The 26,929-nt window shown below is 44.1% G+C and overlaps 1 protein-coding gene across 1 annotated transcript; it reads right to left on the reverse strand.

Annotated features, from left to right (window-relative positions):
• Positions 1-992: 992 nt before the first annotated feature.
• On the reverse strand, positions 993-25,750 carry Srsf4 (serine and arginine rich splicing factor 4). Its single transcript, XM_041651758.1, has 6 exons — positions 25,447-25,750; positions 8,124-8,266; positions 7,273-7,385; positions 4,560-4,774; positions 2,586-2,675; positions 993-2,451 (listed from the first exon to the last, which is right to left on the reverse strand). The coding sequence occupies exons 1-6, from the start codon at positions 25,551-25,553 to the stop codon at positions 1,647-1,649; spliced, it is 1,473 nt and encodes a 490-aa protein (XP_041507692.1). The 5' UTR covers positions 25,554-25,750; the 3' UTR covers positions 993-1,646.
• Between the last annotated feature and the right edge of the window lie 1,179 nt (positions 25,751-26,929).

Consider the following 26,929-nt stretch of genomic DNA (forward strand, 5'->3'; position numbering starts at 1 on the left):
GTCTTGGAGATCTACACTTTAGCTGCCTAGACTGTTCATGGACTGTTGTAGGGGTCCCATGGTCCAAACTGAGCCAGTTCACCACCTCTTCTGCTCACTAATCCCTTGCCCAGGCCACTGACTATGCCTCACTGGTCATTATGTTCTCTCCTGTCACGGCCTTGACCATGCTCCATGCCATCTGGTAATTTGCACCTTCCAGCCTGCAGGCCCCCAGCATTGCTCTGTGAGCACTTTCCTGTTCAATGCTTTTAAAGTTCGCTGTGCTGACAGGTCAGAAGTTGGCTCCCCTCCCATACCTTTATCTGGGTATCACCATTGCTGGGCTTGCTCTGCTAAGCCATGCTCAAACCCATGTTCCTTGGCACACTGCCTATGCTTTTCAACTTGGGTGGTTTGCTCAGTTTTCTTTCCAACCAGTGTGCCTCTTGAACACATGTCTTCAAGCCTAAGCCTCAGTGGCCGCCTTCAGTGTTGGCCATTTACAGACAGGTCACTACTCTGGGAAGGGGACAGTTATTTGTATTTCTATGAACAGCTTGCACTCCAGGGACAGATCAACAGACTCCTGTGCAGCAGCTTTGTCCTCCCCGCTTGCCACATGGACTAAGGTGCCCAGTAATGTCCAAGCACCAGGTTGGAGAAGCGGTCTCAGGGATCTCCTAAGCTAAGTAGCAGTTAAAGCAAGAACAACTGGGAGAAGGTAATCCAGCAGCTTGCCCCCGGTTTTCAGTTCAGATTTTACAGTGAAGGGATCATGGTGGGAAGCCCCACGACAAGAACAAACACGGAAGAACGGATTGCTTGTGAAGCGCTTTCCAGATGGCCTCATTTCTCCTCAGCTTGACCACAAGCTTCTCAAGAGAACCCCAGAATCAGAAACTCTGAGGACTCACCTTCACTCTGCTGGGTGAGAAAGTCCTTTGGGAATTCTTGTTTCCTCACCACAGGAAAAACAGCAGGACAGATGACATATCAGGAAATGCTACTTAGATTCAAGCACGATGAAATTTTGTCAAGCAAAAATAGTCTTTATTCAAATTTAATGGAAACAGGGGTCACTATACTTTGCAAGACGGGGAAAAATAAAATTAAAAAAACTTTTCTTTTTTTAATATAAAACAATATAATCACAATACCAGAATATGGAGCTCTACAGTTTACTTCCTATGGGCTATGCAGTATCAATTTCTCTTGACTGTGCTATTCACAACGTTGTTAAGTCCAAAAATAGGAAACCAAAGTGGTGGGAAACTGAAGACTTGCACTTTCACTACGTGGCATACATCAAAGGGCATCAACTCAAGGGCAAAACGGTTGAACTCACCACACCTACCTATGCCATCATTCCAGCCCGAGAAGCCGTCGGGGTGCTGAGCTCCCTTTAGCCATGGCCAGGCCTTAGAGCCAAGGCGTTTGGATGTCCTGCTGTGAGTAAAGGGAGGTTTGAGGAGCTGCTTTTCAGTGGAGGAGCGGGAGGCCTGGCGCCAGGAGGCGGTACCGAGGAAGCACTGAGATTGAACAATTGGTGACACACCATTAGGGGAGTTCAATGTACAGCGGTGAGGGTGTTCTACTTCACTCTTGTGCTACGGCTACCAACATGTACAAAAGACTTCTCGACAGTTCCAGTGTGGCATAGCCAGTTAGGATCTTGAGTGGGACCTGGATCTAGATCGGGAGGGCGACCTGGAAGCAGACCTGGATGGAGACTTGGACCGAGAACGTGTTTTTGAAGCTGACTTCGACCTGGAGCGCGACTCTGCAGGGAGACTAGGTTTGGATTTGGAAGTGGATCTTGACCTAGCTCGGGGCTCTGGATTGGGACCCGCATTCTCCCCCTCAGCCCGGCCTTCCCTCTGGCCGGACTCTGCCTTGGCATGTTCCCGCTCCTTTGACACTGAGCGGGATGGTGACCGGGAGTGGTCGGTGTCCTCCTTCTTCTTCTTGCTGCTGACCTTGCTGTCTCGCTTGCTGCTATGCTTGCGGCTGCGCTGGCTTTTGCTGCGGCTGCGGCTGCGGCTTTCCTCCCTGCTTCTCTTCCTGCCCTTCCGCTTGTCCTTGCTTTTGCTCCGGCTCCGGCTCCGGCTGCCCCCTTTGCTGCGGCTTCGGCTCCGGCTCTTGAGAGGGTTCTTCTCTTGGCTTCGTCTCTTCTCCTGGCTGTGACTCCTGCTCACGCTCCTTCGCTTCTCCTCTGCTCTCCTCTCCTTGCTCCTGCTCCGACTCTTACTGCCATGGCGGCTGGGGCTGCGGCTCTTGGTTTTGCCAGCACTGTCGTTGTTCTGGAGCTTGTCTTCAGCATGATCTTTACTCTTGCTGCGGCTCTTGTCAGCACTACGGCTGCGACTGCGGCTCTTGTTGTCTTTGCTGGGACTCCGGCTTTTCTCCTTCTTACTGCGGCTGCGACTCTGACTGCGGCTGCGGCTCTTACTGCGGGAGTGAGAACCTGACCTGGAAGACATAGGTGCTAAGTGAGTAACAGGTGACTAGATACTCTTCAAGTCAGGAAGTAAAGAGTGCACAGAGCATATGGGGCTCAATCTAATGCATGGAAGCAGCTAGGACGAGGGAAGGTGCAGGCCCACCTGGATCGAGATCGACTCTTTGAATGGCTGCTTTTGCTGCTGCCACTTCGGCTTCTGCTCTTCCGGGAATGTCTGCTTCGAGAGCGAGACCTGTAGAGAGAAAAACTTTTTTGAGACAGGGTCTCATTAACCTTTGCTGGCCTGGAACTTGCTAGGTAGACCAGGCTGGCCTTGAACTCACAGAATTCACCTGCCTTATCTCTTGAGACTGGGATTAAAGGTGTGTACTTTAAAGTGAGAAAACAAAAACTTTAAATTACCAACAAGGGGCTGCAGAGTTGGCTCAGTGTTTGAGAGCACTTGTTCTTGCAGAGGACCTGGGTTCAATTCCCAGCACTAATATGGTGGCTCACAACTATTTTTAGTTCCAGGGATCTAATACCCTCCCCTCCTCTGACCTCAGCAAATACAAGGCACGCACATGGTACACAGACATACATGCAAAGCAAAATACCCATACACATAAAATAAAACTTAAAAAAAGATTGCCAATAAAAGGCTGTCTAAAGTGGCTCAAGAGATGGTTCAGCAGTTAGGACCACTGGCTACTTTTGTAGAGGACCCAGGTTTGATATACAGCACCCACATGGCAGCTCACAGGGTCTGTAACTCCAATCCCAAAGGATATGATGCCTCTTTTGGCCTTGGCAGGCGGCAGGCACACACAAATGCAGACACACATGCAGGCAAAACAACCACACACAAAGAACTTTAATTGTATAAAAAAGAGGCTGTCTAGAGCAAACCAAGATATTTTTTTTCAATCAAAAGCCATCTGTTTCACATAGCAGTAGGGCATAGTGGTGCATGCTCGTAATTCCAGTGCCAAGAGTCAAAGATAATATGTGAGAATGTTCCAGGTTAAAGAAACTTAATGATCTCTGCTATATGTCTGAGCCGGATCCTGGCCAGGAAACACTCCAGCACAAACACACCCATGGAGCAACCAGGTAAATATGAATATCGCTTTGCTATCTGGTAAAGACACAATTATATACTGTGTGTGTTCTTGGGGACACTTAAGTGCTGTAACTTACGATGTGCTTCAGAACACAGTGCGAACACAAGAGTATGTAATAAATACAAAGGAAGGAAGGAAAACAAGGCAGAACCACTGCAATAGTATCCAAACTGGCCTTTCAACTTTGAGGTTTGAGAATGACCACGAGGAAAGGCATGGGAAAGCAGTAAAGTGCATTTGAATGGAAAGCAAACAGGAACAAAAGGCAGGAGACTGAAGATACAGGGCTCCAGTGACAGCAGACAGAATCAACCTGAGTACTAAAATCATGACTGTAGTGGAACACAACACACACACTCATCCAGAGACACCAAAAGAGCACCTTTGTTGTTTCTAGACAGTGGTCAGCCACACAGAGCTACTTATGGTGCGACAGAAGTTAAGGACAGAGCACTAAGGCTGCAGTCTTGTTGAAGTATGCCCTGCTTTTAATGTTGCAAGTCCTAGCCTTGAGTTCACAGGGAATTTAAACTGTGGGAAAATGCACTAGACAGCCTCACTTCAACACAAATGTATGAAAAGTTGTAGCTCACTATCCTGGGAAAGTGCACCCGTCACAATAGTCATAATGGCCACCACTTGTTCACTGCCAGTTTTCTCCAGGGAAGGCAGGGACCAGGTCTGGCTGGTGACCTCTACTATTGAGACTTGCTCATCAAGAAGAGTAAGCACAGGCACAATGGCCACACATGCTTCTAACCCAGTCTGTGGCTCAGCTCTCCAGAAGAAAGGTGAGGCCACTGAGTTGTTGTGCCTCAAAAAAAGGACTTTACTTCTGTTTATATTTGTGATGTAAGAGTTCAGGATTTCACAAATAAATGTTCAGATCAAAGTCCTGAGTTACTGAACCGCATGGAATCATGCTCTGAGAACCCAAAAGGAGAGCAGGAATAGGTTGTCCATTCTGCTTAGTTGAATTACTGTAGAATGCTCACTCACAATGTTAACAGTACCTGGAGTGACTCCGGCTCCTGGAGTAAGACCGGCGCCGTCTAGAACCTGGCTTGTCTTCAACTAGTCTGATTTTTCTGCCGTTGACTTCAGTTCCATCCAACTTTTCCAAAGCTCTTTTCATATCAGAGTAAGACACAAACTCAATCACCCCTTCATTTTTTCGTCCCTTGTGAGCATCTGCATACGTCACTTCTCCTGCCTGGCGCATGTAATCCTAAAGAAAAAAAATACAAGTTAAAGTGCAGAAGGCAACTGAAACCGGTCTAAGTGACCATAGGCCTCTGTCTTCATTGTCTCAGGACAGTGTGGTCAGGTCAAGTCGAAGAACAGATGTTATGAATAAAGGAGAGGAATGACTCTGGGCAGAACTTAGGATGTAGGGCATCGGCTAATTCCCAGTGTTAGTGTGTAACACACTTGATAGACATTTGTGGTCTGCGTTCATTTTGCTGAGTTCTGTCCTGACCAAGTTTGAAGACACTGAGCAGGTCATTTAATGGCATTTCCCTACTTGCTATATCACAAACATGTCTGTCAGTGTCTTAATATACCTAACATTCCTAGTCACCACCCCTGCATATTTTTGAAGGTTTCTCAATTGTCTTGAGTGGAGGTTACATCTAAATTTTGATCATTATTCATAATCCAATCAAGAATGCCTCTGCACAGAATCTGAATTATTTGCAGAAGTCTGGGTTCTGGATAAAGGGCTGGGGGCCATCCAAACTAGGACATTCGTCATAGTTAGACCAAAATGGATTACCCTGACAAGATGAGGGTGAAGACAACTGGTAAAAAGCTGGGACAGTGCTACTAGTTTTTAGTTTCTATATGTGTATGAGTGTTTGCTTGCACGTGGCCTCAGGGAGGTCAGAAGAAGGTACTGGGTCCTCTGTACCTGGTTACAAACTCACATGCCTGGCTGGCTGCTTTGAGTCACCATGTAGGTGCAAATGCAGCCCTGCTGAAGAGCAAGTGTTCTTTCTTTTTAAAAAACAAACATTTGGGGACTGGAGAGATGGCTCAGAGGTTAAGAGCACTGCTTGCTCTTCCAAAGGTCCTGAGTTCAATTCCCAGCAACCACATGGTGGCTCACAACCACCTGGAATGAGGTCTGGTGCCCTCTTCTGGCCTGCAGGCATATACACAGAATACTGTATACTTAATAAATATTTAAAAAACAAAACAAAAACCCAAAAAACCACAAACATTTATTTAACTTCTATGTGCATTGGCATCAGATCTCCTGGAACTGGAGTTACAAACAAGTGTGAGTTGCCATATGGATGCTGGGAATTGAACCCGGGTCCTCTGGAAGAGCAGCCAATGCTCTCAACCACTGGGCCATCTCTCTAGCCCCAAGACCAAGTGTTCTTAACTGCTGAGCCACCTCTTCAGTCCCCAGAGCCACTACTTTATTTCAGCTAGCCATGTTTCCAAATTAGTGATGGATAATAGACGGCTCCTAACAGCAGTTCCATATCGAATGCTTTTTCATGTTTTAAGTGCTTACTCCTAATTATAACCACATAGGCAGATATAACTGTATCAATCTTACAGATAAGGACAGTAAATTTCAACAAAGTTGTTAACTGCTTTTAAGGTCAGTGAGATAGTCATTAGTGAACAGAGACAGAATCAAATATGGAATCCTCCCCCCGCCCCCCACAAGGTTTCTCTGTGCAGCTTTGGAGCCTGTCCTGGAACTCACTGAGATCTGCCTGCCTCTGCCTCCAGAGAGCTACGATTAAAGGCGTGTGCCACCACCCAGATGGAATTATATTTTCATGAAGCAAAGTTAGGGAGAGCCCCATAGTATGGGTTTGAGTAAACCCCTATAAGAGTTGCCTCCTTCAAGTGTGGGACTGTATGCCTTTAATCACAGCACTTGGGGAGACAGAGGAGTCAGAGGCCAGCCTGGTCTATAGAGTGAGTTCCAGGACAGCCAGGCTACACAGGGAAACTGAGAAATTGCCTGTGGAACCAAATTCTTTCTCTCCTCTTCCTCCTCTTTTTTTTTTTTTTTTTAAAAGACAGGGTTTCCCTACATAGTCCTTGCTACCCTGGAACTCACTCTGTAGACCAGGTGGCCTCCAATTCAGAGATCTGCCCAACTCTTGCTTCCCAAGTGCTGGGATTAAAGGGGTGCGCCCCCACCACCTGGCTTCAGTATTTCTTTAAAGAGGGGACGACCCCCACCACCTTTCTGAGATAAGGTTTCACTTCTGGAACTCACTATGTAGTTCTAGCTGGCCTCAAATTCATGATCTCCTGCCCTGACCGCTTATCCAAGCATACCACACCTGATTGAGAAACAAAACTTACAAAAGAACACAGGCTAGACAGTTTCATTGTGCCGACCCATACTAGAAGCTGACATCTGCAATGTTCGAGCTTGGGTTAACAGAAACAGGGGCTATTTTAGCTTTTTCTATGCAGCTCCACCCCATTAGCTCCCTAGAACACTGCAATGGAAAATTCCATGTAATACAAATGATTCCTTGGAGCAGTTAGCCTCCTCCTATGTAAAGTAGGAGTGGTGTTTTGATGCCCTTTGTACTCCTATAGGACCTTTATCTGGGGAACTGCCCAACGCTCTGGTGGTCTGAAGTCTGTAACCATTACACCGTGAATGCCCAGGCCTGCATAAATTGCTTGTTTTCTACTCTTACCCATGCCCAACCTTATCTGAGAAGTTGATGAAGCCCAAACCTTGAGGTCTTGCCAGCTGCACCGACTTGACAAGTTCTCCACAATAAGTCTGTACTCTGTGCGGGTAGGAGGACCATATTTATCTCGCCCACTTCTTCGATAGCCATATCCACCTTTAGAAGGTTCAAACAGACGGATTACTACAGTGTAAAATGGAGATGACACAGCAGACTCTCAAAATATGCAACTTCATGCCCCCTCTCCAAACAATGGCATATATATTTTAACCTTAGCCTCACCTTTAATTCTAGAGTTTAAACATGAAAATTTAGCAAGTTATAACAACACACTCGTCAATTAATATTTATAATTTAAATTAGCATACATAAAAGAACAATTTAGGAAAAACAAATTATTAAATCAGTTACTATTATTACTCATGGTGATTAAATTTTTTTGTGAATATTTTACATGGAGGAAAAAAAAGAACCTAATCTCATCTGCAGCTAAAGGGTTCTCATCACCCAGTTCTGAGTATGACTGTGGTCATCACATGGCTTCCTGTTTTGGTCAGCCAAGGGCCACTCATAGAAGGGTAACCAAGGTCAGCAAATGGAATAGGTGGTCATTTTAGACTCAAAGGATTCTTTTAATTAAAATTGAAATCTTTCATAAATATATGTGAAACAATTGCATTACAGAGGAAAAAGCACATCATTAAACATTATGAAGCATTAAAACAAATTTATGCCATAAATTTTAAAAATTTTATTTACAATTCTGTATTTTAAAAGATTCAATCTTATAGAAACAGCTTAAATATCAGTACTTTTAAATAAAACACTACTTTAAAAATTAGCATCTATAACAAAGGCATGTAACTGATAAAAATATGTCCTTCAAATGCTTACTGCGTCCAGAACCGTAACTGCCATCCCGGCGTGGGCCTCGAGCATGCTCAACAATGACTCGTTCACCACAGAGATCTTTGCCATTCAGCTCATAAACAGCATCATCTGCATCACGCAGATCATCAAACTCCACAAAACCATACCTACAAGAGAGCAAACAAAACCTGGTCAGCACCACTGGCAACCAGCTCCATTAACATGTCAGAAATCAATGAGGTTCATGCTTAGCACAGGCTGGGGGTTGCAAACTAAGGGCCAAGTTTCTCTTTGTGTAGAACCACCTTGTTTTGTGCCAAAAGGCAACTGCAAGAGTCGAAGGCTGTGTAAAGTCTAGCAGGAAGCAGCAGCAAATGCTTTCAAGGGCTGCTTGGTTTAAGGAATCAAAACTCTGCACTTCCTGGGACTCTATCTGTGATATTTTAAACACCACATGAAAACTCACCCTCTGGCAGTTTTACATGTGTACCTTAGGTTCAGTTGGGCCTCCACTGATGCACTGTTTTATTAACTGCTAAATCATGTTCAAAGTATAAAAGCAGGTAAAAGTCACATTATCTTGTCTCTTTTGCCAAAGATTTTTTTTTGAGAGTTCTTGTTTTCTACCTAAACAAATCAGTCACAAATGAATTAACTGTTCTAGAAATTACTGGAGAAAACACCTGGAGTTGCTTTCTTCCCCGTGGGATTCCAAGTTCATTTCCATGGTGTCTGGAGATAGGCTGGAACTGTCTACACACCACTGTATAAGAGCCTATATACTGTATTACTAGATACTTTCGAGAAAAGAGATATGGTTGGTAGTTTAATGCATATAGGGTAAACTGCCCCCCAAATCCTGTTAATGCCTACTACAGACTATAGTTTGTTAAGCAAAGTACAGAATCTGTAAAATACTTACAAGCAAGGTTAAACTCTCTTGAATGAAGATTTAGTTTGGTCTATGAAAGACCTGCTTTGTGAATACTGTCTGTATTTAAAAACCAAAGTCATCCTTCAGATCCTGCCCAGTCACAAAGGAGTTACAAGCCAGTTCTTTAGATTCTTGCAAGCTGTGCACAGTGCAAACAGTGTTTGTTCCTCTTTAAACACAGTGACACTGGACACAGGCCACAAGACTTGCCAGGAACAACAAAAATCTCAGGATTATTTTTTCTGTGGGGGCAGGTAGGGTTTCACTGTGGAACCCTGGCTGGCCCTGAACTAAGTAGCTCTCCCCCTCCCTGTGTGTGGATTACAGGTGTGTACCACTGTGTCTACCTAGTCCAGTTTCTTGAGTTGGTGATCTATTAGTTAAAATGTCAAATTAGAATGCAAAATTGCTGAAATTTACTAAAGAGTTCTTTCCAAACAAATCTCTCAAGGTGACAAGGTCCAGGATAAGCTTTAGAGAGTTAATTTTTTAAAATTACAATAAAAAAAAGGTGTGCATCATGGCTCCTGCGTGTAGGTCAGAGGACAACTTGTGGGAGTTGAGCCTCTTCTTTCACCACATGGGTCCTAAGAATTGAACTTAGGTAGTCAGCCTTGGCAGAAAGCACCTTTATCCACTGAGCTTGGTGGTCCCCTTTTGTTTTAGAGGGTCCTTTATACTAAAATGTCTAAGTGGCATTCAAACTTTAAGAAAAAAATCTCCATTAAGAAAAAAAAAAAACAAAAATAAGAGACACCTACTTAACAGTTAGTGTTTTCAGAACACCTGCTTATGTAGCTCTGTGGAATCTCTGAAACAGGCTTCCACAGGCTGGAATTAAGAGTACAATAATAATGGTCTTAAACAAACATGCTGTTGCATTTGTCAAGGCAAATAAAAGAAAGCTTTCCTAACTACTCATGTTCAAAACTACTAGTTACTAAAAACCTTTAAGGGACACTATACTGCAGCTGCCTTTCCCCTTCTAGGTAAGATGAGTCAACAGGAAAGTGATTAATAGATAATTTGTTTGTTTTTATGAGACCAGGTCTTGCTATAGCCCTAGCTGGCCTCGAACTCATAGAGATCCACCTGCCTCTGTCTCCAGTGCTGGGATTAAAGGTTGTGTGCCACCATTCCTGGCAAGGTAAAGTTTTTCAAAAAGCAAATTTAAAAAAAAAACAACAAATCCAAACACTACTTTACTTTGGCTTGGTTTAGGATCTTTTGGAGATCATAAAATACCAAAAAGATCCAAGTATGGTCCTTTCTCTAACTGTGCAGACCAGTCCTGGACCAGCTCTGCTCTCCTCTGCTCATGGTATCACTGTCCTTGGCACCAGGTGACAAGCAGACACCAAGTAGAAAGATAGGCAAGAACACTTGTCATGGGCATGATGAAATAAATGGCTTTCTCTCTTTAAAAGGTATTCACTGGCTCAGCACCCGCCAATAATCAGAAGAGAATTAATATGAGGTCACAACAGCACCGACTGCTAAAGACTAAACAAATCAATTACAGGAAAATCAAAAAATATTTTCCCCAAACACTTAAGGTTTATATTACAGATCACAGAATCACAAACCCAAGACCCTAAGTCCTGCAGGGCAAATGAGGCAAGAATCCCAGCAGCTGTGGGCCCAGTGAGGCTTCAGCTTAGACTCCTATGTGATGCTGTTCTCAGCAGAGACCACCCCATTCTATGGCTTACATGCAGAGCTCATGTGACCTTTCAGGAAAGCAGTGACAGCCTACTTAGGGGAGGCACAGTCATTTAAACATAAATCAATGCTCAGATAGACCAATCTCTACCACTGAGGCTGAAGCAAGACACAGGGACAATTTATGCTGCCAAAGGAAATTGTTCCTGTATTTCCTAATATTTACTTCTAAAAACTCCACAGGGGGTCATTTAGTAGCCTTTATGGGGGTACTTATTCAAATAGTTGACTTAAGGTCTAATTTATTTCACAAGAAAGCGTTGGTGACTCCTCTGTGAAAAGCTTAAAAATCTATTTGGAGCATTTTAATGGCAAAGTCCAGATCAAAGATCAAACCAGACATTAGACTGTCACTTCTCTATGCCAATGGCATGCTGGATGGAGCTGAAATCACAAAAATACTATAGAGGAAAAAAAAGGAGAAATGGTGGGGAATTCTGGTTCTGAGGATGGATCAAACATTAGGTCAGTGTATTTCTACCAAAATGCTGTCCACTCAGCTTTGCTTTCTGTGAGAAGGTCCAGTGAACGGCCCCCCAAGGAGGCAGCAGCCTGGGTAAGTAATACAATGTATTCATCAAACAACCTCTTATTCTAAACAATGTGACTTTAATTAATATTCATAGCACTCAAGAGTCAGGTACCAGTAAACCTAGCTTCACAAATGAGAAACCGAGGCACAAAAGTTAAAGAACTCTCTCATTAAGAACTCAGCAGGGCTTTTGTGCAGAGCTTTGACTCACAACTATATTAAGATGGTCAGCAAGCCCTGGACTGGCTGTAGGCCCAATTCTGTAAGGAACAAACTTTACAGCAAACTTGTTTGTGCCTAATCACCAAGGAAGAGTATATGCTACACACAACTAAGGTTTAGTAGCCTTTATGGGGTTACTTATTCAAATAGTTGGCTTAACATCAAGAGTATACTAAATGAGTGGATAATTTAAACTTTCAAAATTGGGCAAGTCTAGACCAAGAGAGAATAACACCAGAGTCAGGAATAAATTTAACATTTTATTATCTAAGATGTCTTTTAAAACTGTGGGTCCCAAATTAGTTTTAAAAAACCTAGCAGTCCTTCAGCTAAGTTTTCTTATCTTCAAAAAGAAAATCTAATATCAGATTCTTCAAAAACCAACCTGCACCCTTCTTTAAATCCCCCCCCCCCTTTGGAGACAGGGTTTCTCTATGTAGTCCTGGCTATCCTGGAGTTCAGACATCCACCTGCCTCTCTGCCTCTTGAGTGCTGGGATTAATGGCATGTATAAATAACCACTGCACGGCTAATAAATGTATTTTTAAAATTAAATATTGACATGAACACCACCTATTTTGTTCTTCATACCAAGTAACACGAAACTGACCTATTCTCAAAAAACCATCAGTGTTCTTCTTTGGAATTTCCTGTCCAGGTATGGAGGGATTCTGAGGCATACATGTGACTTTATCACATGACAAAACACCTGGTGGGACCTGTAAGTCTCACAAAACACGACTTGGACAGATAAATTTCTCTAACTATAAACCTGCTGCTGCTGCATTAAGAACACTGTTAAAGAAATTTTAGCATGAGACTGATGAGTGTAAGGGGACTAGGGAGAGGGAATTTAAGTGCCGGCTCTATCTTGCAGACTGATTAAAAACCCATATCTCAACTTCCTCTAGGGTGGCAGCTTTTCATGCTTTCCTCATGCTATGTGTAAGCACTACCACACGCACAACACTTCAATTAAACACAAAATTTTCCTTCAGTGATTCTCTATTGATTCTTTGCCAAAGTGTTTCCCATGGCCTTGGCATATCCTGACAAATACAGTCAAAAGAATGAGGGGGAAGGGAAAGCTAGTATGACTTTCTCCTTATGGAGCCTTATGATTCTGAAACAAGTCCAGTGGGTACCTGGACAGCATAAAGCAAAGCCATGTTGCACCCATGGCTGCTTGCATTTTGATCCATTCTCACCCCTGCAATGAATGCTCTAGTCTTCCTCATGCACAGCTGATGTACTGCTCAGTTATTGGTCAAACTGAAAAAGTACAACTGGAATGACATATTGATTTCAATACAAGGTCTCTTAAGCTATCCATTTTAGAAATGCCTGTCACATTTCTTGCAAGAGTTATTATCACCCAAATTCACAATGTTGCCAAGCAGGCTTTCTCTGACCCTAGTACTTGTAAATACCAAACAAAGGTCCTGAACACCACAAGGTTTGCATTTTCCTTTATGTTTCACCGAAGAGGACGCCACTTATCTCACCCTCTTCAGAATAGTTTATTTAGGGTTGTCTGTGCTCCAAACACCCTCACTCATCAGAGACTGGAGTACAGGCCTAGGGGAGAAATGATAAGCACAGCTGGCCTGGAGATGAGCTACTCAATGACTAATTGAGCAGGTTTGACTAGGGGGTGCTGCCGGGGAGTGGATACAAAGAGCAGGGAAAGCAAGCCTCCATGCGACTGCAGACACCCACCAACACTGCTTACCGAGGAGCATGCCTCGGATGGTCTCTCAATAAGGAAATGTGCCCCTTTCCACAGTGGATCTCTGCTCACCTTTGTCCTAAAACTGTGCCACATGCTTTTCTTTGTATGTGGACAAGACAGTCCTCAGCCAACCATCAGCAGGATGTGAGTTTTGCTTTCCCAATGTGGTGAGCCATTCCCACATTCACTCATTTTCCTTGTAAGAACCGAACCTCTCCATGGCTGGTCAGGATTAGGGATGTTGCTGTAGCCAAGGAAAAATTTTCATCTGTTGAAGTTAACCCACAGGGTGGCTTGAACCCTCAATCTAGAGCCAGTAGCACTGTATTTTGAGGGCAGAGCCCATAAATCTGCCCTGAAAGAAATGGTATTCAGTGAACAGGAATCAAACAGCTTTTTTTTTTTCAAAGCACTCAGTTGATCCTAGGCTTCAGCCAACTTGGGTCTTAAGAAGTGGAAAGGGCACACTGACAGGAAAGACTAATTCTTGACAGCTACATCAAGTGCATGGAAACCTGTAGAACAAAGACAGTTCTACAGCCAACTCTTGTGGTCAGGTGAGGCCAACTTGGAGAGGCTGTGAATGAGAACAGTGTAACTGCCCTGACTCCACAGGTCTGCAGCATTCCAGGGCACCAGCAGCCAGGCCCTTCCAGCATATTAACCAGTGTCACATTTACTGCTTAGCATCAGTGGTCATGGGTGTGAGCTGACTTCCAGTGACTGAGGGAGTTTACAACCCATAGTGGCAAGCTGCTGCTCCAAGAGCAGGTTCCTGAGACCCTTTCCTATTCTGAGACAGGAAGGAGGCTGCTCTTGGCTTTCTGCCCTCCCTTTCTTTAGTCTCAGAGGAGGGAGGGCCATCAAGGCCATCCAGAGAAGGTGGAAGACTTACCCGTGCTCACTCAGTGGCAGAGCTGGGGTGCGACTTCAGGGCTCACCATTACCCAGCCTGGGGCTCTTTCACGTCGGCAAACTGGCAGTTCCCGCACACCAAGAGCTCTCTGATTAGAGCTAGTGTGGATTCCTGGTCTGCAAACGGTTGGCCACAGCTCAGTCTGCACTTGATCTTTCCCCACCTTCAAAGAAGAAAACCTACCTCATGATTTCTCTCTTCCAGAGCCCCTGATCACCTGATTCACTCCCAAAAACCTTGTAATCATTTCTGACTATTCTCCTTTGGTTATCCACTGCATCTACTGTCAAGTTCACTAGTTTTCTTACTGTGCTGGGTCCTTGGGACTGTTTGTGTCTGATCACAATTGCAGACTACAGCTATTTTCACTCAGGCAACTTGTCTCTTTTGTTGTAGTGGGAAAAGCCAGCAGCGAAATTACTCTGTTGCTTAGAAGTCTATGCCTCCTAATATCTTTATGTACTTCTAAACACTCTGACTACACAAGCTGAATCCTTTCAACCTTGTTCATGGCTGAGAAGCACCTCCTTCAGGAAGTCCCAGAACCTTGCATGCCTGATGCTCATCCAGCCATTTCTCTAGTGCGTCCGTCAGTTTTTTGTCTTATAAGGCAATGCTTTTCTTTCCAAGCCCTGTTTCTTTTGGTTTGTGTTATCTCATCAATTATAAGGGCTTTCACATAATAAAGGCTAGCACCTATTGGGTATTTAGCACAGTGCTTGGCTCATAATAAAGACATATTTTTATTGTCTGTAATATTTCATTTGTAACTCATAGTAAAGGTTAGAGTGAATTATTATTTTCACTCATGATGAGATAACTAGGCACGGAGAGGTCAGGCAGCTTGTTCACGGTCAGGGAGCATTTAAGTGGTGGAGCTGGAGGTGAACCCAGGCTCAGGACTCTTGAATCCCAGCTTTAAGACACAGATCCCAAAGCCTTTGAAAGGCTTTTTTTGTTCCCCACAGTCCCGAAGAAAATCTTTTCTATTTAATAAGCACTGCTGCTTGACTTAACCATAATCTAACCTCAGACAAGCCAGGTGGTAGCAGTTTTTTGGTACAGCAGGGTGAAGTCTCCAGAGAAAAAGGACATTGGTCTTGGGGTAGGGTGAAGCACTCTAAGCTGGGGCATGAGACAACCGGGTTACTTTCACTCTTGTCTTTTGGTTCCCATTAGCCAGTGTCAGCCATCTGGTCCTTCCGAAAACATGTGTGGGTTCAGAACATAACAGACTAGAAGAATAGAGGAAAAATAAGATTATTCTGTGCAATCTCCATTCTGGAGGTCCCGCATCAACCCCTGCAGTCTGTCTTTGCTTCCAAGGATCAGCAAAAATTAGATAAGGATAAAGGTACTTGGACCTAGCTGTGGTGACATGAGTGATCACCAGAGACATTACTTAAGGATACATTTAATTAGTTTTGCAAAGGAATGGTGATTGGGACCAAAATATTTGTATATTTATGCATGAATATTAGGAGAAAATAAATGAGCCAGAAGTCAGTATTAGGTTTACAGACTTCCAAATAGAACAAAACAGTAGCGATGGATGATACATCTAAGATCTGATTTAATTTTAATTCCAAGCTACTCCACCCCATCAGGACGTTTTCTTCAAATTCCTTTGTAATATTATCCAACTCCTATTTTTCTAGATCTTGCTATGTGTCAAGCATTACAGGAAGCACTCGTTGCTTTACTCACCCTTCCCAATTCTGAGGTCTATTGCTATCTCCCAGACAGAGAATTAAGACCTGGGTCTCTGACTAAGGCTATTCAAAATTCTCAGACTCTTCAAACTCTGATCCTAACCTAAATCCTACACCCCATCAGGCTCTGCTACCTCCCAGACCAAAAGAAAGCAGTCCTTAACAAGAGAATCTGAAGGGAAAAACAACAACAACCACAAAAAAACAAACAAAAAAAAAACCAACCAAAAAAAACCCCAAACAAAACAAAACAAAAAAACCAAAAACCCCCAGGGGCTCAAGGAGCACAGGCCTGAGAAGACAAATGCCCACATGTTGAGCACAGTGAAGGCAGAGATGCCAACCCTGTAACTGTGTGAACACTATTCAGTTGTAAATGTCTCCTACTAAGCCATTAGTGGAAACAAAAATAACTATAAAAGTTTCAACAGTTTGAGGGCTCTGATCTCATCAATGGATTAATCCAACGAGCTCATAATCGGATGGACTTATTAGGAAGTAGTGGAAACTTTAGTGGGTTTGGCCTAGCTGGAGGACATGGATCATAGTATGTATTTGGAGAATATATAGGCCCTTTCTTGTTTCTCTGTCTCATGGTCATCACAAGGTGAACGTCTCTATCGCCACAGGTTCCAATTGACAAAGACATTCTCCTTAACAAAGGTCCATAGCCAAGGAACCAGCTGAGCATGGACTGAAACTTCTAGTATGGTGAATTAAAACATATCTTTCTCCTTTTAAGTTCATTTGCTTGGGTATATAGTTACAATAATGAAAAATGATTAACACGGAGTAAATCGTTTGATGACAAAAAAAATCTAACGAAAAGTAGCTAAATTCAAGTCTCCAGGTTTGCTTTGATTTTTAGCTGGAGACTGAACCCAGAGACTTAGGCTTGCTAGGCAAATATTCCACCACTGAGTTAAATCCCCAACCCAAGCCTGGGGTTTAAGCCACGGTGTAGCTACCAGGAATCTCTAAAGGAATATTTACATACTGAGGTGAGAAAAATAGAAACAGTCATAAAAAACTAAATAAAACTTACTCTAGAGTAAGTAGATAATCCACCTGCCTTTGCTTCCTGAGTGCCAGGATTAAAGGTGTGCCCTATCACCTCCCTTGAAACAACACTGTTAAAGAGCTAAGTGCACTAAGCCGTTTCACTGCCCCTACCATATTCTTAGCCTAGGAAATGGGACGCTTAGAGAGCAACACATTTGTAAATAATCTGTGGATCAAACTATACTAACCATAACCTCCTTGCCATTATTAAATAGTTAAAGTCAAAAAGCTGCTTTCCTTAAAGGAGTATGAGGCAGCTAGGGTCCAAAATTACACCCGTGTCTCTTTTTCAATCTTCTGACACTTAAAGGGCCTCACACTAAAGTTCACGAAGCTCAAACCACAAACTACAAACAAGTTTACTGATCTCATTACTATTATTACCAACTAGTTCAGAACACATCTCTTAGGACACAAAATGACATGCACCACTATGTCCATTATGCCCCATCACCAAAACAAGGACACACTCAACAACAGTGCTACCCAAATCTACACAGAAAGCGGTTCATCCTCTCAGCACACTGGAACAGACTGTTTAAACTCACAAAGCTTCTGCCTCTGGGAGCATCTTAGCTGTTCATAGATCCTTCCTAACTGGCCCTCGGTAGCTGTCTGTTCTTTTTCCCTTCAATTTTGTTAAAGATGCTAATGCCATTTCTTGGAGATACATTTCCCCCAAACGGGCCATTTCATTATTTTAAGAAAAATTTCAAGTTCTTTTAGATCTGCTGCTTCACTGCACATGAAGCCTGTCGAGTCTTGACCATCTGGTCAGGCTGCTTTCAAAGTTCCCCTCAGTCCCCCTCTTCTCTCTAGTTCTTGGAGGTCTCTTCTGGCATTAGCTGCCATGTCTGGCATTAGCTATCACCTCTAGCCTGGGATTTCACCTCAGCCCAGAAAAGTTATCCAGGGCCTTGCCTTAAAATCTGGCCATGTAAATCCAGAACACAATCCCTTCACTTAAAGGATATTCTAAGAACAGAGGCTGCAGGAATGGCAAAACACTGAAATATGCGTTGATCCTGACACACATCCTACCCCAGGTGTCATGACAGAAAAGCCTGAGGAAGGTTAACCTAGCACTCCCCATCCATTCTCTGCCCAAGGCCAACACTCTAAGTACAGTCTGTCTCACTTTAGGTTCTTTGGCTTACTAGAAGCCTCTAAAAGACTACAGGGTGAACAGGCCAGAGGACCCAGATTACCCCTTCAGGCAGGAAAGGAACAACAGTAGAGAAGCCTGACTGTCACAGCAATGCCATAGCTGGCATGTGAATAAAAATGATCTGCAGTTTCTAGAGCTTTCAAAAATTCATTCTGCAATCTTGGCCTGCCAATCACATGCCTCAGTTTCTATAGTAGCACAGACCAGGGATACCACTTATTTATAAAGTGCTTTGATACAGTCAATTGAAATAGAAACTATACAGCTGGTGAGATGGAACAGTGGATAAAGGCATCTTTCACCAAGTCTGACAAACCTAAGTTGAATGCTGGGAAACCACAAGGTGGAAGGAGAGAACTGACTCCCAAAAGTTTTCCTGTGATCTCCACACATGTGCTGTGGCATGCCACACCCCCACAAATGGACTTAGAGAGACTATACAAATTCAAGTTGTTAATGTTTTCTACTGCTTAAGAGCTCAGTGTTAGCTCACACATTTACAAGTACCATTCCTGATATCTCTTTAGGTATGTGGAGCACTTTTTGGAATACCTGGAAGCATTCCAAATCTCCAGGAACCCAAACCACATATATTATCCTGTCTACATTCTGTGCTCTAAGAAGAGCTATCTCATACAGCCTTCTCATTTGAGCAGTCATCTCAATGAGAAAAGGAGGAACAATATACTAAATGAAGAATGGAATTTTAAAATGTCTTGACCAAATAATTACACGTCTCGTTTATTCATAACACAAATCAGGAGTCTGGCAGCCAAGAAGAGAGAACTGAAGCGGGGTAATTTATGTTAGAAATATTTAGATATAATTTAAAGTACAGTCTTGTTTGATATTGATTTCTCAAAAAAATTTAAATCTCTCATGTTGTGGGAAAAGAAGTAACGTAGGATCGATTGCATCTGTAATAGTTATAAGACTACCAAAACAATGACTATTACTTCATTTGGGATTCTGTCCTGTCCTTTTCTTTTTGTAAGAACAAGGTCTCACACGGTATGGGCTGTCCTCAAACTCCGAGTAGTCAGACACTTTGCTGTACTTCTGATCTGTTGCTTCCACCTCCCAAGTGCATTACAATCAAATGCTACCACACCTGGCTGAATTTGTTGTTTATTGAAACTGAATTTTTTCCCTTTCCTTTTCTTTCTTTCTGAGACAAGGACTAATTACACTGCCCAGACTGGCCTTCACCTGAATAGCTGGGACTATCTATCAGAAGACACCACCACACTGAGTTTCAAGCAGCAAAGACGTTAATAGCATGGCTCAATGCCAGTGAGGTACCCACAATGTGTGCATTCTTAGCTTCTGCTGGTGTTCTTGTAACTGGTGTGGTTCTTTCTGTTTTTGAGATAGGGTCTTCTATGTGGTCCTGGCTGGCCTGGAACTCACAGAGATTTATTTGCCTCTGTCTATTGGGATTAAAAGTGTGCACCACCATGCATTAAGACTTTTGTGTGCTCATTTCTGCTGGGACTAATGAATTCTGTTCCATGAAATATGTCAAGACAAAATGCAAAAAAGGTTTTCATGCATGATATCCAACACAGGGTTATTAACTACAGCTAGAATTAGGAGACAATCTAGGGAAATAATTTAGGCAACCAACAGTGAAGATTCCAATATAATAAGAAAATTACACCATACAAAAAGTAGCACACAAGACATGGGGCTATACCTCAGTTGGACTGTCTGCTTAGCATGCATGAAGCTCTGGGTTTGATACTTGGCATAAAATGGATAAGGTGGCCCATATCCAGAATCCCAGCACTTGGGAGGGAGAGGGCAGGATTATCAGAAGGTCAAGGTCTTCCTTGGGCTACTACAGTGGGTTTAAGGCCAGTTTTGGCAACAAGAGACTGTAGTCCAGATTGGCCTTGAACACATGATCATTTTGACTCAGCCCCCTAAATGTTAGGATTACCATAATATATCATCAGAAAACATCAAAAGACCTATACTATCCCCTTTCTGTTTTTTTTCTCCCCCCTTTCATCATTTTTGAGACAGGGTTTCTCTGTGTTTAACAGCTCTGGCTGTCCTGGAACTTGCTTTGTAGAGATCAAACTGGCCTTGAACTCACAGAATCCACCTGCTTCTGCATCCCAAGTGCTGCGACTAAAGGCACATACCAACACAGCCTGTCTGAATTACCTACAAGCTGCACATAATCTTTAAGTCAAAAGTTACTTTGTAAAGTTCTTAACTCTGGTAGGCTAAATGAAAAAAAATCACAGTTTATTGAAAATTCAGAAAACAAAGAGTTCTTAAACAAGGGAAGTAAAAATATTATTTGGGGCTGGAGAAATGGCTCAACAGTTACTAACACTTTGGCTGTTTTTCCGGAGGACCTAGGTTCAGGTTCAGTTCCAAGCACCCACATGGTGGCTCACAACTGTCTGTAACTCCATTTCCAGGAGACCTTGTCTATTCTGGCATTAGACCCATGCTGCACAGGCACACATGTAGGGAAAACACCAGCACACATAAAATTAAATAAAACCTATTAGTTTGGAAACCAAGAGCTACCAGAAAACATAAAAATGCACCCCCAAATCCTAAAAATGTGCAAAAAGTTTTACATAAAAACATTTTCCAGTGCCACATATGCATAAAATAGTGAAAAATCAAAAAACAATCCAAATGTCAGTTCTAACTTAGCTTTAAATGCAAACCCTAAAACGAATTCATATACAGCAATTCTATATAATCATTATAAAGTCGAACTGCAGAGGCTGGAGGTGTGGCTCAGCAGTAGAGTGACTTGCCTACCATGCATGGAGCCTGGAGTTGGATCCTTAGCACAACACATCATACAAGGCAGGTTGTTGAACTTAGAGAATATTCAAAGACAGACCAGGCTTTTAGGCAAACAGGCAATGTGTCACATGACCTTAAGTTGGTTGAAAAAGGAAAGAAAAAAAGGGGGAAGAGAGACAAGGAATATATGTATGCATAGATGTATAGCTGGGCATAGTGGCAGGATCTCTTCTAGTTTGAGGCCACCCAGGTCTACTCAGTGAGACCCTGTCTCAAAAAACAAAACAGCCACCACAACAAAAAACCCCAAAAAAATTAAAGAAAGAAGGAAATGTATGTGTGAAAGATGTAGATGTGACAAAAAGTCAGACCATGTGCCCCAAATGCAAGCAGAATCATCTCTGGATGACCTTTTGCCCTCCTTCCAATATTAGAAGTTAAGCAATGTAGAACTGTCATAATGGGAAATATGTTGTATTTTGAAGAAAAAGTAAAATATGATTAATTCCTAACCAGACTCAAATGACTGAGAGACACAGTTCAAGTGGCACACTATTTTTAAGGCTGGAGGATGATCTTAAGTTAGTGGGACTTTGTGAGGGAGCGTATAGCTTTGTGCCATCACTAACAGCAAAGCATTTACCTGCTATTTGGCAGCGCTCAACTCACCAGAAATCTATAACCCGTAATATTAGCTTAACTACACCTCCTTCACCCTCCCTCTAAAGAGCAAGTTCCTGGGGAGGCTTCAGTCCATGGAGAAAATGCATGGATTCCTCTCAGCAAATAAGGCCCAGTGGCACTTGATTAGGATAGGGAAACACAACAGGGACCTAACTCACTGCAAGAGTTTTAAAACACACACACCAAGCTTCATACTACTCTAATTTTAAACAAAGGCAAAGACAAACCTACCCAGTAGAATGAAACGAAAACAAGAAAACCAAGCACCAATCCCAAGTTTTCTATCGAAACTCTAGCCGTCTACCATTTCACTGTCACATCAAACAGCTCCGGCATTTCCAGCTCACTTTCCCTTGAGTGCTTGAACTTAGGACTTTAGCCAGCTAGCTAAAGAAAGAAAACATCAATGATTTGGAAACCTATTCTTCTAGTTCCTAAGCAGGTAAATCAAATCACCTAAGGATGTATTAAGTTTTACTCAAAACTAAAAGATCTGTGACTGAAACTACAAGATGTCTGTGGCAAGAGAGAAAATTTTGTACATAAAAACAAAAGTCTAGATATTACAACAAAGTGATTTAATGCTAAAAAAGAAACTCCATACTACATGTAATCAAACTCAATAAAAGCCACCATAAAAGCTGAAGGGATAGGAAAAGGTACTAGTAGTTTTGTCTCTTTGAGACACTCCCAGAATTCAATCTTGATCCACTCTTGCCCATAGTGGCACCAGGTGGTCTCTGAGGCTGGTAGGCGTAAGGTCAACATGGCCCCAGGGAGATTTGCATCCTACCTGTAGTCCCAGGAAGAACCATCTGTCTCCAAGTTCTCTAAAACAGAGGCAGGTTGCCTGGCGCAAGGAAACACTGAGGTGCTTGTATACACAAAATCCTCTCCTGAATAGTAAATCTATTTTGCAAGTAGAAACTATGTTACCCCGTTACCTAATTAATTCTCAACTTTACAATCCATCTGCCAACACCTACAAGATATCTCACCTTAACAAATGTGAACGAACTCTCTAGCAATTCTTTACAGTCCTATTAATCCAAAACCTGTTCCAGAGTTTCAATCCATTCCCTGTAAGGAAGTCCACCACTGCCCCAGGCTGAACTATGAACTCACACCCATAGCTACATCTCCTCCTATTCCACTTCCTTCAGCCTCCCCAGAATCTCTAACACATTGTCGTCCTCTTCCCTCAAGTTATTTTCTTCTGTAATGATCTGAGTGATACTAGGTCATATTGTATGGAATTAAGATGTCTGTCACACCTGTCTTTAAATCTCAGAAATACTTTGCACTTCTTAACTCAACCTTGATCTATAAGGATGGATTTCGTGCACATCATCCATCGTTCGGTATATAAGAATGAGAATTCCTAAAGCACCCAGGCAGTGAGTGTCTGTCTTCTGAGCACTCCCCTGAATTGTTCCATGCTTCCCTCAAAACCTTTGAATTCTATTCATGATTTAAAATTTAGTGTAAAACTTTTTTTAAAAAATATTTTTATTTTATATTTATCTTTTAAAATTTATTTTTATGTGTATGGATGGTCTGTTGTATGTCTGTGCACTGCAAGCCCTGCCTAATTAGTGCTCAAGGAAACCAGAGGAGTCAAATTCCCATGAACTGGAGTGCCAGTTGTGAGTGCTATATGGGTGTTGAGAAGTGAACCCAGGTCCTCTGGGAAGACAGCCAGCGCTCCTAACCATGGAGCCGTCACTCCAACCCCCTAGTGAAAACTCTTAATAGCTGTTTCGGGTTTGGTGTTACTTTCTAGATCCTCATGAGGTTTGATCCAGCTAGAAGGTATCATCTAAATGGTCCTTACCAGACCACCTTCCCACCAATTAAAACGTGTTTCTGGACACTTCTCTTTCTTCATTTCAAGTCCTAGTAAATCCACACTTCAAAGCTCATTTTAAGAAAAATCTGTTCTGGGCTGGAGAGATGGTTCGGCGTTAAGAGCACTGGCTGTTTCTCCAGGGGACCTGGGGTCTATTCCCAGCACCCACATGGCAGCTCACAACTGTCTGTAACTCCATTTCCAGGGGATCTGACACCACAAACAAACATGTAGGCAAAACATCAATGCACAAAACATAAAAATAAACAGTTAAAAAAGAATCAATTTCAGTAAACTATTCCACATTTTACTTGTCTGAGTTCTAATTGAGAACCAGTATTCTTTGATTCAAAATATATGACAATCAGTTTAGTCAGGAATAGAACACTTCTGCCTTACTCAATCATGAAGCACATGCGGGCATCCTGTTGGGGGTACACATCTGAATCACCCTTCAGTTTTGCCCTACTACCTTTTCCAACTCTCATCCGCACCCTGAGAAAACAGACCTCACCAAATAATACAGTTCTCAAACACTTAAGAGCTGACATGCTTCGTAATAGGACTTCAGTACAGTGTACGGCAAAGTATCAACCGAGAAAACAGGTTCAGAGTAACTAAGTCACTTGCTCAGAGAAGCGTAAACTGAGGACCCAGGATTTGACTCTCACTTATCTAACTTCCAAAACCCCTGTTTCACCGAGTTATTCTGTCAACTTACTTGGACTGTAGGGGAAAAAAGGGGTGGGTGGGTGGGGATAATCTCTCACACGTGTAAGGTAAGGACCACAAAAAAGCAATCCTCTGAACGTTGTCTAATACTCTCTGTAAGTTCACTGAACAAAATAAACTGTCTAAACCCTTTATGCGAACCCAGTAGTCTATGAACATTTCACCGAAGTCTTGTTCTCAGCAAGGAGATTCTTCTAAGTGTCAATTCGAAATCCAGACAGTCTGAGAACGTGCTGGCTCATGTGCAACTCATATTAAGGTATATTTCTTCTCAAATGTCAGTTACCACTGGTCTCAACGGACCAACGGCAAAGTCTTAGAAACCAGCCAAACAACAAAGGCAACAAAACTAAGGGCTCCTCAGGCTTACTGCCTCCAACTCCGTTCCGCTGCTTAACGCCTTTCAAGTCCGACTTAGTATTCGTCAGCTCCCAAGCAAAATATGCGAATATCTTCTCCGGGCTGCACGGCTCACCCGTTCCCCCTGAACCCAGCTGGTAGCCTCGGCTAGCCCTGGTCCGCCAAAGCAGATTAGGGCTACACGCCCAGAGCGCACGGGGGAGGCTGGTAAGCAGGCAATTTTGAGATCTGTGTCTCCACCTGCACCAGGAGTCGACGCAGACCTGGCCAGGGTGGCCACTACCCACTCAGCAAATCCTCCAACAGCAGGCATCTTCTGGCAGGTTGGAGAGCCGAAACCCCAGCCTGGAAACTCTGTACGGACTCCCCCAAGATAACGAGCTAGCACTTTAATTTACTCTCGTAAAGGGAGCGGGGAAAGGCTTTCAGCGCGGCAAGACGATACTTTCGAAACTGTCACTACACTACTCAAACTAGAGGCTCCCGCCCAAAAAAAAGTATGGCACACAGAAAAAGCCAGAGCTCCTGTCCCCGGAAACACGCACCGGGAACCCTCTGGCCCGGCCCGGCGGGCTGGCGACCAGGGAGAAGGGAGCCGGAAACCTCGTCTGCTCCCAGCAGCCTCAGAGCGGGAAAGGCCCACCTCTCCACAGAGACGAACCAGGCCTCGGTCCCGCGGCCCAGCGAGGGAAACCCAGGCCTGCCCGGAGCCCCAGCCCAACCCGGGCCGCCGTCCCCATTATCCCGCCACCACCCCCGCCCGCGCAGGCGCAGTGGGAGCCGGGCCTACCCGCGCCCCCGAGGCGCCGCCGCCATGGCGGAGCAGAGGAGGCCTGCGGCGGCTTAGCGCCCCAGAGAGCGCTGCGCTCGCGTCGCCGCGGCCTCCCAGCCACCGCTGCGGCCCTGTCAGCCCCCCCGGCCGGGCCCTCCGCCGCCCTCCTCACCCGTTCTTCAGATCCACCTCCAGGATCTTCCCGTAGCCCTTAAAGAAGCGCTCCACATCGCGCTCCCGGGCCTGGTAGCTCAGGCGGCCGATGTACACCCGCGGCATCCCGGCGGCGGCTGGCCCCGGCCCCCCTCAGGCGGCGGCCGGCGAAAGGAAAGCGCGGCGGCGGCGGCGGCGGTAACGGGCGGGCGGCGGGACGGACGCAGCCGAAGCCCGGCGACGTACGCGAGCACGTAGCTCGAGAACGCGCGCCCCCGCGGCCCGCGCCCTCCCCCCCCACCCCGGGCGGAGGAGAACGGGAGGGAGCGCGCGCCCGCTTCCCGCCCGGCCAGAACTGGGGGAAGGGCCTTCCTGGAGGCGCGCCGGCGCAGGGCGGGGCCTGGCCGGCTGAGCGACAGCTGCTGCACGTCTTCTCGCGAGCTCGGCGTGGCGTCGGCACTTCCCCCGGAAGTGTGTGCGCGGGGGCGCGCCGAGCGGGTGGTCCATTCTTTGTCCTTTTCCCGAGAGTGTTTCTGCGTCGGAGCGGTTTGCGGGTCAACGTTCCGGGTGGGAAGTTTGTGGTTCCGTGACCTTGAGCCCATTCCCTTTTCTCTAAGGTCTCTGAGCCTCCTTTATCTTCCTTGTAGTATTGTCTTGACAGTTATGACACTAGGTACGTAAAACAGTGTTCAAATAAACGATTCCTTACTATTTTGCGTTGTTGTGGACCGAACCCGCAAGTGCTCTACCTCAAGTTACATCTCAGATTATTATTTTGGATACAAGCTCTATTGCCTTGGCTGTCCTAGAACTCACTATGTAGACTAGGCTGGTCTCACAGAGGTCTGGCTGCGTCTGCCTCCCGAGTTTAATATCTTGCAGCTAGATGAGGCACGACAGGAAAGTTTTCTAACCTTTAAGAATGTAATCTATAGGTGTCCACTGTGCTGCCAGAATAACCAAATGGCTTGGACGTGCTTGTTCTGGGTCTTAGTGAACTTAGTTTTGATTGGTTCCCTTTCAGTTTTACCCAGTCACTGATGGGTTTTGTTTCTCCACTGCATACTCAATTCAACTGATGTTCAGTGTAAAGTTTTGCCATTTTCTCTTCTGCTTCCTTAGCTTTCCTTCCCAGAAGCAGTTCCTTAAATACTTTTATTAGTTAATTTACTATACAGCTTAGGTTTTTTTTTCAGACAAGAACTTTCTATATCAAATGGCCTTGACTTCCAGAAACCCCCTGTTACAGCCTTCTAAGAATATATTTCAGGTGTCATCATACCTAATTTTTGGCTATTTTGAAAATAATTCCAGAAATGCACTAAGGATCATTTTTGTCTCATAACCTTTTATACACAATCACTTACATAGTCACACAGGGTCTCATAACACACCTTTATACACAGTCACTTACATAGTCACACAGGGTCCAGCCTTTGGGTTTTATAACCGCCACAATCAGTGACCATGTAGGATCTATATAGGAATATCATTAAGGACAT

Source organism: Microtus oregoni, unplaced genomic scaffold, assembly GCF_018167655.1.
Source record: "Microtus oregoni isolate MIOR12 unplaced genomic scaffold, Mior012 000005F_ref0000423, whole genome shotgun sequence".
Taxonomy (NCBI): domain Eukaryota; kingdom Metazoa; phylum Chordata; class Mammalia; order Rodentia; family Cricetidae; genus Microtus; species Microtus oregoni.

Bases quoted from the DNA above. Each gene is read 5' to 3' on its own strand.
- Srsf4 (XM_041651758.1), bottom strand. From the start codon at position 25,553: ATGCCGCGGGTGTACATCGGCCGCCTGAGCTACCAGGCCCGGGAGCGC. The intron at 7,386-8,123 runs GTAAGCATTTGA...AACCTTCTAAAG, and splicing joins CAGTTACGGTTCTGGACGCA to GTGGATATGGCTATCGAAGA. The intron at 2,676-4,559 runs GTACTGTTAACA...TTCTCTCTACAG, and splicing joins AGGAGCCGGAGTCACTCCAG to GTCTCGCTCTCGAAGCAGAC.